The sequence below is a fragment of the Mytilus californianus genome, unplaced genomic scaffold, assembly GCF_021869535.1.
Source record: "Mytilus californianus isolate M0D057914Y unplaced genomic scaffold, xbMytCali1.0.p SCAF_8, whole genome shotgun sequence".
Taxonomy (NCBI): domain Eukaryota; kingdom Metazoa; phylum Mollusca; class Bivalvia; order Mytilida; family Mytilidae; genus Mytilus; species Mytilus californianus.
In genome coordinates, this window is record NW_026262734.1 from 80456847 (window position 1) to 80472530 (window position 15684).

The following is a 15684-nucleotide window of genomic DNA, read 5'->3' on the forward strand; positions in this document are numbered from 1 at the left end:
TTCGTGAGTTGGAAATGGTGTTAATTTGAATTTAGCTTTCAATGATTACTTTTGGGTCGTTATATTATGTGTCATATGTCATTTTTTGAGCTTTTTTTAATTTGTGCTTTGCATGTGCAGATCTGATGAGTATTGCCCTTTTCCGGTTTGTTCTATTTTTGTACTATTACATCATCATTGTTTAACCCCACAACTTCTTTTATGAGGGTGTGGATGTGGGTTAACAGAATAGAGAACAAAGAGCAAAAAAAGTAGGAAATAGAGAAAAGTGGACGAAACAAATAAAGGATAGAGAATAATGAGGTGCTAAAATATAAAGAAAAGAGAAAAATGGACAAAAAGTATAAAGAAAGTAGAAAATTGCCTTATAAATTAAAGAATACAAAAATGAAGGACTACCATTAAGACCCTCCTGGGGCCTCGGTGGCCGAGTGGTCTAAGTAGTTACTACTGTAATCACTAGCCAGTCAACACTGAGGTTGTGAGTTCGAACCCCGCTCGTGCGGGTGCACTCGACTCCAATCTTAATTGACTAGGATCGATTGTCAGTTTTCCTATCGAAGGTCGGTGGTTTTCTCCGGGCACTCCGGCTTCCTCCACCAATAAAAACTGGCCGCCACGAAATAGCCCAAAAGCGGTGCTTAAAAGTGGCGTTAAAACACCAAAAATCAAATCAAATCAAATCAAGACCCTCCTTTATCGGTGGATATTACTAGTCAACTTCTGTAGTTACTTTCTAGTCTGCTGAATATTTTTCTTTTCTGACGATTAACGCAATAACTGTTCTCGGATTGAAGTACTCCGGGGCTGTCCCATTTCTAGTAACGCCATGGGACAAAATCTCGGGTGGAGTTTTGGGTTTGTTTTTTGTTTTTTTTTTTTTTGGGGGGGGGGGGGGGGGGGGGGGGGGGGCTTCAATCTTTTTGTGGTAATTGCGATCAGCTTATTGACATACAGTACCTTACCCTTTTCAAATATCTTGAATACTGACAAAAATATATACCCTTTCATATATTGTTTTACACAAAATACACCGTTAGCTGGTAAATGAAAAGATAGATAGATTTGGGAAATATCTAATGCATTTTACGACTTTTAATCGCTACCATATAAATGCAAAATATCGAGATTTGATTAGTTTCAAATACCCCCTACCGATGTGTAACCCTGACAAGAGAGTAGCAGACACAGGGTTTATGTTATCGTATCTGAATATATTATTTTATCGATATTTTACGAATTTTTCCTTTGATCTTGCTGACTGATAATTTCCGTTCTCAGGGGAGTCGAGTGATATGAAAATTATCGCTAGAAACTAAGGGAACACGTGCCGTTGTCAATGAAATTAACAACGTCTTCATAGGTAAAATAGCGATAAACTCATCTCAACTCGATTGCTTTTCTCACATTCGCCGTACCGGCTCAAGCGAGAAAATCAAAATACCCAAACACTAGTATTCTATACACATTTCAATGCAATTTCAACACAGCCATATATCTTGCATGAAATATTAATAATAACACGGTATTTTTAACATTGCCATATAAGCAGGAGGTTTGACTAGCCATAAAACCAGGTTAAACCCACCATTTTTTCTTAAAATGTCCTGTACCAAATATCAGGAATATGGTAGTTGTTATCAAATAGTCTGTTACTATGTATGTTGGCGTTTGTTTTTGTAGCAGTTCAGTGTTTCTGTTGTTCCGTTGTTTTCCTCTTATAGTTGATGTGTTTCCCTCGGTTTTGGTTTGTGACCCGGATTTGTTTTCGCTTCTTAACCTATTTATGACTATTGAACAGCGGTATACTACTGTTGCCTTTATTCATTAAAACTATAGAATCGACAATATTTGAACGGGATTTTTAAAACGCAAATTGCTAAAATTTGAATTTCCAAGGGTGTACATGTGATGGTGGCACTTCACGGTGTTATCCTCAAAGACTTTGCCGTATACCACTTTTCCGTCAGGCTGAAGACAACCCATTATCATTGCGTATTTTTTTTTCTCAGTCTCAAAGAATGAATAAATAGGAAAATGTTTATGAGACAGCAACATGACGATACAAATAACTAAAAAATTTCCAGAGGTTAAAAAAGACTGAACATTTTTGCTTTCTAACTGAAATATAAGAAGAAAGGGTATGATTGCCAATTAGACAACTCTCCACCAGTACCAAATGACATAGAAGTTTACATTTATAGGTCACTCTACGGCCTTCAACAATGAGCAAAAACAATTCCACATAGTCATGCAGCTATAAAGGCCCATAAATGACAAATGTAAAATAATTCAAACTGTTCTTTATTACTATAGTAACAATTTCAACAATCTCATTGAATCTCGTCGAGAGGTTTTTAACGACCTTGACTCAAAGTGACCCATGAGGGTCTTGCACGGTCGGCCCTGGCCCAACAATTTCCTACTCTCGGAATTAAAAATAATATCCGGCAAAAAAGGCATAGAATGCAAACGACAGACGTAAACATTCCGTATGTGCTTGTCCTTAGTCAGGAGCCTTTAATTTAGTGGCTGTCGTTTTTTGCTGTATCATATTTGTTCTTCGTTTATATGTTGTGCACGCATACACCAGGCCGTCCTATTTTCTCGTTTGAATTGTTTTACATTTCTCATATCTGGGTCTTTTATAAATTGCTATGCAGTATGGGTTTTGCTCATTTTTAATCGTCCTGGACATGCATGAAATATTTATCACTGGACGTTAAGCAGTTTGTAGTTTTAATTTCTACGTCATTTGGTATCTGGTGGAGAGTTGGACTTGTCTCATTGGCTTTTCTTGTTTCATATACAGCGTTCATCATATTATTATAATTTTAGGTGTCTTTTTTTATATTTGTGTAAGTGTGACCGTTCTTCCTTTCTGTCTCCTGATATTCTGTTTTTTCGTAGTTGACTTCGTAGATGAAGATAAAACACTGCCCCACCCTTTTTTTTTTTATTCATAGTGAAAATTAAGTAATGCTAAAAAAAAATTCATGACTGATTTCAGAGACAGAATATAATTATTACAGCATAGATGTATAAACCCATAGATATGGGTTTATACATCTATGATTACAGCATATGCATGTATATAGTATAGCAAGGATTTTTTTATAGTATTCATATCCTTTGTTAAAGTGGAGGAATATATACACAAATATGTGTATATATGTCTCTGGTTAAAGCATTTTTGCTGGGGACTAAAATTTCATTATTTCCCAGTAGTTTTTTATATGTTTCTGATGATTCGAGATTTTTGTTTTAAATTAATAGAGCTTAATAGATTTTAAGATTGTTAATTTTTCCCCAATGTTTTTAGATTATTAAACTGATTGAGTAACGCTTAAACCATTGACCAAACAACAAAAGAATTGATAAATTAACCAAAAATTGTTTAGCATGAAATCGATAGAATTTGTTCAATTCCGGAATATTTACACGTGCATTACAGGTGAAGGGTGGCGCATTAGAATCGCCATTTGAAAGAGGAATGAAAAAGAAATTTGAAGATACAAGAACTTGAAATATTGCAGTTTATAAATAGTATAACTAAGTAACTCAATGTCTATATAATCACAATTAAAAATGCATCATTATTTTCTTATATTTTACAAGTTTACAACACAACAGTTGAACAAAACGTTAGAAACTTTATTCTATTTAAATCTGCCGGGAATAAATTAGCTCCCCTTAATTTTCACCTGAGTTTTTCTGTCCAGGTGTGTTTATAGCGTCTGATACCTATGTAATATGTATATACGGTAGTCAGTTTCACTTAACACCTAACTATGTTATCTGGATATATACAACAATATACATACACCTTATGAATGGTATTGGGATTTATTAGAAAAATTGTGATAAATCTAGTTTCTATTATATTCATAATTAGGATTATAAAATTTATTCACTGAAATTGATTAGTTAGAATTATCAACAAACATGGCGGATAAATATTAGTTGTGTTTATAAAATGTAAAATACAATTTACCTTTAATAGGTAGAGGAATTATTATTAAGACAGACATGACAGATGAGGTGTGAAAAATGGAATGGCATTGCTTGTCTAATTTAAAATGGATCGAGCAGAAACGAAAGGATCAAGAAAATCTGGGACTGTCAGTAAGGTATGAGGCAAAAAATAAACCCATGTTTGATAAGTTAATTAACATGTTAATCAAGTCCGACATGTAATACTGTCATAGGTTTTATTTACAAACAACTTGTTAATTGAAATCAATTATCATCATATTACCATTTCGAGAATCAAATTGATTTTGGTTGACATTCAATTTACATTACTTAGACCACCTTCGCAATGTATTTTTGATGCCCACAGGTAACGGTTTTATTAGTTTTGAGAAATATAAAGTATGGGCCATAAAACAATACACCTGAATGCTTGACACCTGACTTTAAGTTTATATGACAGTTTTTATGGTTTTAACAGTACATATTGTGATGTTCTGAAGTGTCATAAGCAATTGTTAAACAACAAAAATAAAATATGATTTATATTGGTCTGTACACAAATTAACATGCCATCTAAACTTCCATTTACAAACTTGTTGAGAAAACAAATAAACATTTAATGTATCAGAGAAATATTTATTTCTTAAATGTTTTAGACATGAATAAGAAGATTGAAATAATAGATAAGGAAATAATATCGGGAAGTTTTAAACCTGGTGAAGAGATACATATAACTTTGTACACATTGCACAAGCATGACAAGTGCATGAATAAAAAATGTACTTCATTTTTGATATATTAAAGAATTAAGTTTGAACAACATGAACGCTATTATAATCTTTTCATTGATTGATTGATTGGTGTTTAACGCCACTTTCAACACTTATAATCTTTTCAGGTACAGACTTAAACATAAGATAAATTTAGCAATACCTGTCAATTCTTGCAAATATAATACATTGTAATGATTGTACATTCAGGGTTAAAATATTCCTTGCAATCTGTACTATTTTTCTGATTTGGTTTTACCTGTAATTTTTTTTAATAATGAGGTTAAAATTTAAATTAGGTACAATGTAGGCTCCTTTAGTTTGATCTGCATTTTTTTTTTTCACATCATAACAAAGATGTGTTAATCTATATAAATCCTTGATCAAAATTTTTAGACCCTATATCTTATGATCTGTTTGCCATTCATCTATACGATTATTTATTATATTTTGATATTCCAATTGAATCCTTTTCATTAACAAATAAGAAATTGAAATTTTGCTTTCTTGCATTTTTTTTGTCAAAAAAAAAGAATAATATAAAAGTTTTCTAACAAAATTTTATAAGAACCCAGACATCAAAGACAAATTCTTTTTGTATATCTGTTCTCGATATAACAATAAAAATATGTATCAATTGTTTGGGAATGTCTTCTCATTGATGTAATTATAATCCAAAACTTTTCCTAATCCATCGAAAAAACATTTTCACAACTTTTTAATGAAACATACCCCCTCATGGGTACCTTTTTCTAAAGATAATACATATGTTGCCAAATATGTTTACAAAAAAGATTATTTATTTGTGAACTAAAATCTCCTTTTATTGTACTGTTTCTAACAAGACAATGGCCAAACATAAATCCTTTAAAGTAATACAAAGTGCTGAACATTCCACAAATTCATTGCTAAAAGAAAGAAACTTTTGATACAGATAGCTTTATGAAACAATGTATGATAATCTAAAAAAGCTGAATGAGGAATTATACTATATTAGGGGAATAAAGATTGTGTTTGAATAAAGACCTTTTAAATGATTTCATTGTTGAAAGATTGTTTTTTGTTGTGAAGTACAAAATGAAGTAGTGACTTTATATATTTGGTTGTAATAATATTATGAAATTTAAAAGAAAATTCATAACTACTTTTAATGTGTTATTTTTAAGTAACACATTTTTATGTTTAGGACATTATAAAACTGTTAAAATGTAGATTTTATCTTTGATGAATAACACATAATATTTAATTGCACTAGACATATGAAATTCATTTAAAATTCACAAAAATTGAAAAGTTTATGTACAAATGTATGTGCTTTTACTCAATTTAATATAACATATGCAAATTGGAATAGATCGGAGTAAAAATATGTTTAAGGGGGGTCTGATCCCGGATCCCGCTTAATGTTTTGTCAGAATCCTGTATCCCGCTTATCATTGTAATGATAGCGCTTGTAATTTCACGTGTCCCGCCTGACTTCGTTTCCTGTTTTCACGCAAAATAATTTGACTTTCACGTGTCACGCTTACAAAAAATCAGCCAATCTCGCATCAAGCTTAGACCCCACTGAGACCCACTTTAAGCTCTGCAGTCTGTTTGTGTATTATTCATTTAGAATTATTATGCCTCCTTTATTGTTCAGATAAACCCAAATAAAAAATATTGTACTCAAAATAAAAAAAAATTTCAACACAATGTTGGTTACCCAAGATGTCTGTTTCATGGTTTGTTAACTTATTTTGTTGGTTTGCTGTCTTATTGATATTTATCCCACATCTCCAGTTTTGAAATATTGTCTCTAGTTGAAAATTTTATACAAAAAAAAAATGCAAAATCAGATTGCCGTAATCTTATTTTGGATCCGGAGTTAGGCAAGATATTTTTTTTTATATAAAATTTTGGTTTTCAAATCTAGTATTGATGTATTGTATTATACTTTTGCAAAATATTCATTATTTTGGAGGTTGAAACAAAAAATCAGTTTTGAGTAGAGACAGAATAATTAAGAAAAGTATGTTTTAGAATGTGTTACATTATTTAAAAAATTATAAAGATTGATATGTACATGTATATCAGAAATTGTACAACAAAATCCTTGTGCAAGTAGAACATTTCAAATAATGAATTGTTTACTAAAAATTTAGTGCTTTACAAAGCTTGAATTATGTAATCAATACACAATGTTAATTTTTATTTGACCTTCTCAATGCCCTATTTGATATGGAATATTCATAAGTTAGTAGACCAAATGTTTACATTTATAATTTGATTATGAAAAATCGACCAAATGAGAGAGTTTTTTGGACATATTTTATGACCATTAGAAAACACATTGTACTGAACTGGACCAAATTCTAATATATTTAGATATTTTATAAACTGCATTATAGTACAGGAATTTTTTAATCTCCTTTCTATGACCCCATGCAATCAAGATTAGATCATATTCAGTCACCGGGACAAGTTCTTTTGTTATGCGTATTTTAACAGATCAAAGCTGATCATACTTGCACATTATTGTACACCTGTCTAACAGGTAAAAATACAGGTGTAACTGTAATAATTACAACTATTTATGTATCGTTAGAACACAGTGAACATGGATTATGAATGTATATAACATATATCTCCTGAACTTGTCTAATTTGGAGAATTTGAGAAATTAGTCACTCGTACATGAAACAAGAATTTTCATTTTTGTGGTACAAAGGTAGAACAAATATAATGTTAGTCATCTGGAGCGGACAATGGAGTTGTATTTGTCAAGGATAAATATTTTTTTCAATGTGACATCTCATGAAAGGGAGGGGGTGGCATTTTACATAAATATTTTGTGTATTCTTGTGAAATTTTACAATGGAATTGAAAGCTTGAAATCAGTACAACTAGGGGTGAATCAAAATGATCATGTAATGTCTTTCTTTATACATGCTGTTTGTTCCTAAAATTATTGTTTTATTTCGTACTTGGGTTCTTCTTAGTAACGTTGGAAGCTAGGACTATTATACTAACGTAATTTTTTTAGAAATGGCCTCAATTCTTAACATGGGTAAAAAGTATTTAACTCAAGGCTGAAATAAGGTCAAGTATTGGAATCTTTCCATAAATAGGTTCAGTCCAAAAAATGTGAAAATCAAGAGCTGTTGATGATGTAAAAAGATCACAAAATAATAACCTGTTACACGAAATGCTCCAAATTTAAATATATTTCATTACATATATGTCATTATATTACAATTTACAGAGTTTTAAAATGTGCAGTATCGTTTTCAAGTCGTGTATCTGCTAATGCGCGAATTGCTCAATGTATTATTCTTTTGTTGGGTAACGTAACTGTTTAAAATTGTATTACTTTCTTAAGGTGTCTTGTAACTGACATTGAATAAAGATGAAATAAGATTTAATAATTGGTATATACACAATAGGTAGCATTTATAATATTGAATTCACAATCTATTTAAGAAGGAGGAAAAGTTGTAATCGATCTTTATTTGAAATTGTATCATTTGGATACATTTGACACGCACACATTTTCTCGTAACACAAGGAATGTATTGTCTGTATATCGGCCAGATGTTTACTTTCCGCTATTTCTCACATTGACTCTTCGGTAAACTGCCACTAAGTGCATTTGTAACTTTTTGTTGTCAATTGCATGCATGTTATACCATTTTTCAAGGGTTGAAAATGAGAAACAGTTGTCACATTTTGGACTTTTACTGTTTTCTTTTATGAGAAAATTAATATGAACATATAAAATTTGGTTAAAAGTCATTAGTTATTCCCGTCATGATTCAAAAGTTTTATTTTAGTATAACAATGTTAATTCAGTAAAAAATTAAGTTTAAACAGTGCATAATGATGATATTTACTTCAAATATTTGGCAATAAATTTTTTAAGAATATTGAAATATAGAGAATAACTTCATATATCATGTATAGGAAATAAACATGCTTATGTAAATACACTTGTAACACATCAGGAGTTTTTGAAAATGTTTATATGGAAAAATTAAAATCTTAGTAAAAATTTATTTAAGCCTTAGTAATTTAGATGTGGAAGTCTTGTCAACTGGAAAAAATACTAATTTCAAGCTCAGAGATTCTATTGACACTAGATCTTTGAGAAATTTATATTTTAAAGACATATTTTTACTTATCCATGTAAAAGCTCAATTTTAATTAGATTTCTTAATCATGTAGTAACTTTAGGTGCCGTATTTAAAATTTGAAGTCTGGTTTCAAAGTTGAAATTTACATGCATGGGGAGATCAGGTCAGAATGTATGATTATCAATTATTTCACATTTTTTAAGTGGGGTCTTTTATAGCTTACTAGTACATGTACTATAAAGAAAACTGTATGGGTTTTGCTCATTGTTAAAGACAGAATTGTCACCTATAGTTGCTTACAACCATTCATTTGGACTCGGAAGGATAGCTGTCTCATTGGCAACCATAACACAAGCATCATTTATTTTTATACTGTCTGTGTATAGTCATATCAACATTCCTTTCTTTCACTCTTATGTGTTGCATCTCCTCCCTCTGAACTGATTACTTGCTTTGTCTTATTCTCCAAAAAGGAAGTCCCTTTTAAGATACATGCCTAGGCTATATAGCTCAAGGGTGGTCAGTCGTTCATGATTTCATATTAACAGACATGGTGTTGTACATGTTATTTATTATTGAGAAAGCATGTATAATACATGTTTAATGAAAGCTGTACAAGGAACAGTTCTGTGGTAATATTAATTAACCTATCAGAACTCATTGGTATTCATATATGTAGATGAACTAGTTAACTTTGTCTGACACCTACTACAGTAATTAATATCTTCAATCTTCATTTCTGTTAAAAATATCTTTCTTAAAAAGATAAGATTGTAGTGCATTTAAGTATATCATAGGGCCATTGTCAAAAGCTACATCTAAAATAGGAATTTAGAAGTATGTCTTATTTTTGGTACTTACACTGTATCTTTTACCAGGGGTAGTTGTAAAAAAACTGGAAATTGATTTACCATCATTATAGAAAAAACTGGAAATTGATTTAGGCAACTCCTATAAATAGAATTGTAGAAGTATGCCTTATTTTTGGTACTTACACTGTATCCTTAAACAGGGGTAGTTGTAAAAACTGGAAATTGATATATCATCATTCCAAAAAAACTGGAAATTGATTTATCATCATTATAGAAAAAACTGGAAATTGATTTATCATCATTCAAAAAAAAAAAAATGAAATTGATTTAGATTACCCCTACAAATAGGATTGTAGTATGCCAATATGTTTTACAATTTTAATAATATCTTTATTAATTGTTAACCCCCCTTACAAGTTTATGTACATACATGATTATTGGAATTTGTTTTCTCTCTGTAAATTAAGATATCAGGTCATTTAGGTGGAAAATTACTTGAAATGAAATTTCCCTTTAAGACCAGTGGACTCTGTTTAAGGTCATTTTAAATTCCAAACAATATAAACATTCAAATTTAATTTACTTCTTCAATACAAGAGTCAATAGAGTTCTCAGATTGAATTGTAACAAAAAGTGGCTTCTGGCTATACATAGAAAATCATTCACAATTTCAATTACAACGTATACCAGTAATGTACTATTTTTATAATTAACAAAATAACGTCAAATTTCACAATAGCCTTAAACACCATTCTTTATAGTGATGTATCTCCTTAAGTGCTATATTTTTGACCTGCTCAATACTGATTATGTTGACTCAAGTTTTGGCTCAGATAAAGTTCCGTCTGTTTAGATATTTGAGTACAATGTCAGTATTACTGAGTTCTTGATTGGTTCAGTTTTGTAGGAAACATTTTTTAAATTCCCCAACTCTTTATATTCCTGTTAACAGGAAAATGTTTGATCAGGGGTTTTATTTCATCTGTTCATGATCATGTGATATGCACAGATATCCCCCCTATAAATAGTTTGTAGAAAGTCAACAACATAGATGTCAAACACGATATTTTTTTATGCACTTATTTATCCACCATCACAGTCCACCAAATAAAAAGTTCTTGAATCGAAATCGTGAAATATCAACCTGCAAAACCGTCAGTATTTAGGTTTGACTTCATGCAGATTATTGATAATGTTAAGTTTCTGTGATCATGGCAATACCTTAAGTAGAATTTACTGGTAAATAAATTTTAACGACTTTTAACTTTAAACTCATTAGGCATCATTATTTCAGCCAAGACATTTCAGCATGTTCAGTGTGTTCTCGTTTATTCTTATTTTTTGTTTATGAGAGACCTGAAGCTTGGAGTATAAATACAGCGGCCATAAGTTGTCAGTAAATATAAAAATGAATTTTTACGTGATACAAAACAGGTATGCAAGCTTGACAGGTCTCACGTTTCAACTTTTTTCTCTAAAACTTGTACAAATTAATTTTATGCACCTACATTGTATATGATTTTTCACAGATGGAATAATTATATTTCATGTAAAGAGCTATATATATATACAATTTATTGTATACATCACAATGCAACAGTATAGTATGTCTTGAATACGATGACTTTGGTTCTTGTCTTTCTTGATAATCATGACACGTATGATCTTTTTATACCATGGGGATATACTATCACGAAATAGAAGTTCCTTCATAACATAGTTCAAATTGTAAGAAATATTCTAGAATATTACTTCCACTGGTACAAATATTACAGTATTCCCAACAGAATAAATGGTATAGAATATTTGTTCCAACACGAACAAATATTATGGCATTGTTTATAATAAAGTTTCCAGGGGAACTTCTGTAAGGATATATATGTTGACAATACTGTCTAACCTCTGTCCATCTGTCCTTCCCTATATCTAGGTCTGTACGTGTTATCTGTCTGTCAGTAATACAATTTTTCCTCATTTTTCATGGCAAATGCATATCAGAGCTTCTTGATAATTGGTACCACGCTATAACTGGTAAGCTATACAATAGTAACATTTTTTCAGATCTGTCACTTATATACATGTACTTCCTGTATGTACAATACATGAACTGCCACAATGTTCTTCATGTGGAAGCACTTACCACGGTTTTAGAAATTTCCTAAGATAAAGGGATAACACTGCATCTATTTATGGATCTGTTCAAGGTTGGGCACCTCCTAACATGTTTAACCCCTCCACATACTGAATGTGTCTGTCCAACATGTCCAAAGTCAGTAGCCTGTAATTCATTGCTTGTCATTTGTTGCTGTGTATCATATATGTTTTTCTATTATTTTGTACATGAATGAGGCAGTTAATTATCAGGGTTGATTTGTTTTACGTTTGTCATTTCTGACCTTTTATAGCTTGCTATGCGGTATGGGTTTTGCTCCTTGTTGAAGGCTGTACCGTATGACAAGGTCTTATTGTTAGCTTCTATGTCATTTGGTCTCTGGTGAACAGTTGGCAACAATGTGATGTCTTATTTTTATAAGAGTTGAATTTTTTTAATGGAAACTGAAGAACTTAGTGAACAGAGATTGATGCCTTACATGCCTGAATGTTTAAACTAAGTAAGTTCAGTCTAAATTATGCTGTGCCCTTCATTATGGTTCGGCTTTAATTTAAAAGATAAAAATATCGAGGATAGGTTAGATTTACAAGTTGAAAGGGGAAAAAGTGTGAACCATTTAGGTCAAATGAATAAATTCCTTGCATAGTTACTATTTGGGCTGAAATTCCGAATGCATTTGAAAAATTTTGGGACCCAAAGTTGAACAATGGAAGCTAAATGGGTTAAATTCCAAATATGTATAAATTAGCTTTATTATGTAGCCTATTATAATAGCTTGTCAGAGATCACACTTAATACTGCTACATAGGGGTAATTATAGATAACTAGATAAATCCATGTCATAATAAAACCAAATCCATGCCAGGATTCTCGGGGTGTTAAGTGGCTGCCAATTGTAGGGACTGTTTCAAAAGTTATAATGTTACTACAACTATTCCTTCAATAACAAAAAAAAAACAACAAAAAAAACAAAAAAAAAACACATGACAGATGTCCATTCAGTTTTATTTTAAATTTTAATTCTTCTTTAACCTTGTTTCAATTAGATACAAGGGGCTTTGGTGGCCAAGTGGTCTAAGTAGTTCATCTACTATACATCACTAGCCTAAATACTGAATTTTTTAGTTCGAACCCCTCACATGGCAGGTGGGTTATTATCCAATTTTAATTGTTTCTTAGCACTCCAGCTTCCTCCACCAGTAACACTGGCTGCCACCATATAGCCAAAAGTTTTGAAATTGGCATTAAACATCAACAACCAATCAGAAATTTTCCCCTTGCTTATTTGCATTATGCAAATCCACCTTATATACACTTTCCCCTAACACATATCATAATGTAAAAACATAAAATTAATCTTACAGAAATGTGTCTATGAGCAATTACACATTACTGCATGTGTATTAAGCAATTCATGGTGAAAATATAATGAAAATTATGATAATTTTTGATTCTTATTAATCTTTGGTGAATCAGTATTAGCTATGACAAATAATTGTAAAATTTCGACAGAAGAATTTGTATTTGTGGTCAAATTAGGTTTATTCTTAAAGGTATATGGATTATTAAACATATATCTTTTTAATGTGACATTCTTTATGTTTTACAAGGTTAGATAACCTGTATTTGTAAATAGAAGCCATATATTTGTTGATATATCAGTAAAAGTTTACTTTAATTAGGTTTTACTAATATAATACCTTCACCTTACTGATAGGTCATAAGATACCTTTGGTATATTTGGCATGTGGGAAGATTTCAATGCTGTCTGTAAGATTGAAATAATGGGTATTACTGAAGAAATAGGTACCGTTACTTACAGTGTTCAAAATTTATAGATGCCTGATGGGCCACAAACTTTCATCTTTTTCCTAGCTGCTTTCTTTTCATATTAAAAAAAATGAGTCTATCAATCTGTGTAAGAATAATAAGATATAATTGGTCTTAGAAGAATCTTGGTTTTAAGTGAAAAGGAATACTTTTGTAGTCAAATAAAAGTTGAACAAGGCCCTTAAAAAAAAGTTTGATCTGTAGTAAGGCCTACTTGATCAGCTCCAGATGATTTGGCCTTTTAATTACCTCTTTATCATGCCAGTCCTAAAAATATTTTTTGACATGTTGAAGAAATGTTTAAAAAGTAGGTAATCTACATTTACCTGTAGGCTTCTACTACAAATTCTTCCAAATTTAACAGTAAATCATATGTTTTGAGATGACCCCTCAAATTACAGGTCCCTCTATTAAGAAACCAATTTACAGATTGCCACCTTATTATCGTGTATCCCGCAGACAATAAGTAGAATTATTTATAAGATGATGAGAACTGAAGTGGCTGATAAGTCATAGGTTTGTTGTGGTTTGGCATTTTGAAGAGGTTAATATTTATTAATATTTGTATCAATCAAGTCATATCTCTTTTCAAAATCTGATAACAAGTTACATCATGGATACACTCAGGTGGATTAATATTGCCATTCATCCATATCCACAGTTGGAGTGGGTACATAGTTAAAAAAAAAGTTCTGGATCATGGTCCCCTGTACCCAACCTGTGGAGTGGACTACCACTTCGTTTCTTTCATCAATAGTGTGGATACAATACCTGAGTAGCGGATTTAGGGGGTATGGCCCGGGGTGCCTGGGCCCCCCTTATGGAGCTTTATTTATGGTTAATGCAGACTTTTAACCGATTCAACTACAAACTTTGTCTACGGGCCACCCTTTTTCAAAATCTTGGACCCACATCTGAATACCTTGAAAAATGAGTTGAGGTTTTGCATAAAAAATCTCAAGTAAAATTTCAGTAAGCAAGAGTAAGCTGCCCACAGTAGACAGGTTGAAATGCCAAAATTCTGTAAAACCGTAGTGTAACTTTGTACTCTATCTGTGGCTTTCATGACTCTGAAATGAATGTGAATCTTTGTTTTTAATAAAAATCGTTCTGCTTTAACATTTGTTTAGGACAGCAGGGTTGATTAAAAGGAGATATAGGAAATGTCAGTTTCAACACATTTCAAGACAGCAATGGAACACAATTAAACCAAAATAGACATTTTAAGGTTGTTCTTTTATATTATTGACTTTGTTGGTTTAGTATGCCTGCCTTTTATTTCCAACTTAATTAGATATATTACTAAGCTACTAAAAAAAAATGTTGGTCTTGGATCAGTGGCAGTATTGGACGTGTTTACCTTTGGATATTTTTGATAGCAACCTTTTAAACAATAAACTGTGTATCCTTTGTGCCTTGATGTAAAATGTCAAAAAATATGTACTGATGATAATTTAGGTGCATTTAGGTAATATGAACATTTTTACAAAGAGGGGAGTGATGTGGTTAAACTTCAAAAAAGAATTTAATTAGACAGGAATTTTATAATTTCCCTGTATTTATTGATTAAATTGAATTTCTTAAGAATTATTGTTCTGGAAATTAAACCATGATTGTGCATTTAATTTATAATTTCCCAGCAGTCTACATCTTATTCCCTATCCTTAAACACTCGGTAAAGAGAACATTTATGATACCTCAGTATGCAGTTACCGGGGAACATCAACAAATATTTTGTTATCCGCTGTAAATCTGCACAAAAACATGGAAGGATATTAAATAACTTGAAAAAGCTTCTCTGATCAAAATTTTAATCAAAATACCTTGTTTCACCAATTTCATGTAATTCTTTTTAAGAATTGACAGTAAGCACATCGATTTAGATAAAATTGGGTTCCTCTGTTGCCTAGGTCATGTCGATCTTTGTGTGTAAATTAGCTTCCTGTTTTATCCTCGACGGTTTTACTGTTTAATTAAGATGTGACCATAGCTAAAACTGTTTTCTTTGATGATGGTAAAGTTAAGAAAACCAGAGGAAATTATGTCCGTAAAACTGAAATAGAAAGCATTGT

At 31.3% G+C, this 15684-nt stretch overlaps 1 protein-coding gene across 1 annotated transcript in view; it reads left to right on the plus strand.

Annotated features, from left to right (window-relative positions):
• The first annotated feature begins 4031 nt into the window (after positions 1–4031).
• Positions 4032–15684, plus strand: part of LOC127711628 (tetratricopeptide repeat protein 28-like) — a 111488-nt gene continuing 99835 nt past the window's right edge. The window contains exon 1 of the mRNA XM_052217734.1: positions 4032–4130. Coding sequence (XP_052073694.1) covers positions 4080–4130 — 51 coding nt within the window. The 5' untranslated portion in view covers positions 4032–4079. The remainder of the gene's footprint in view (positions 4131–15684) is intronic.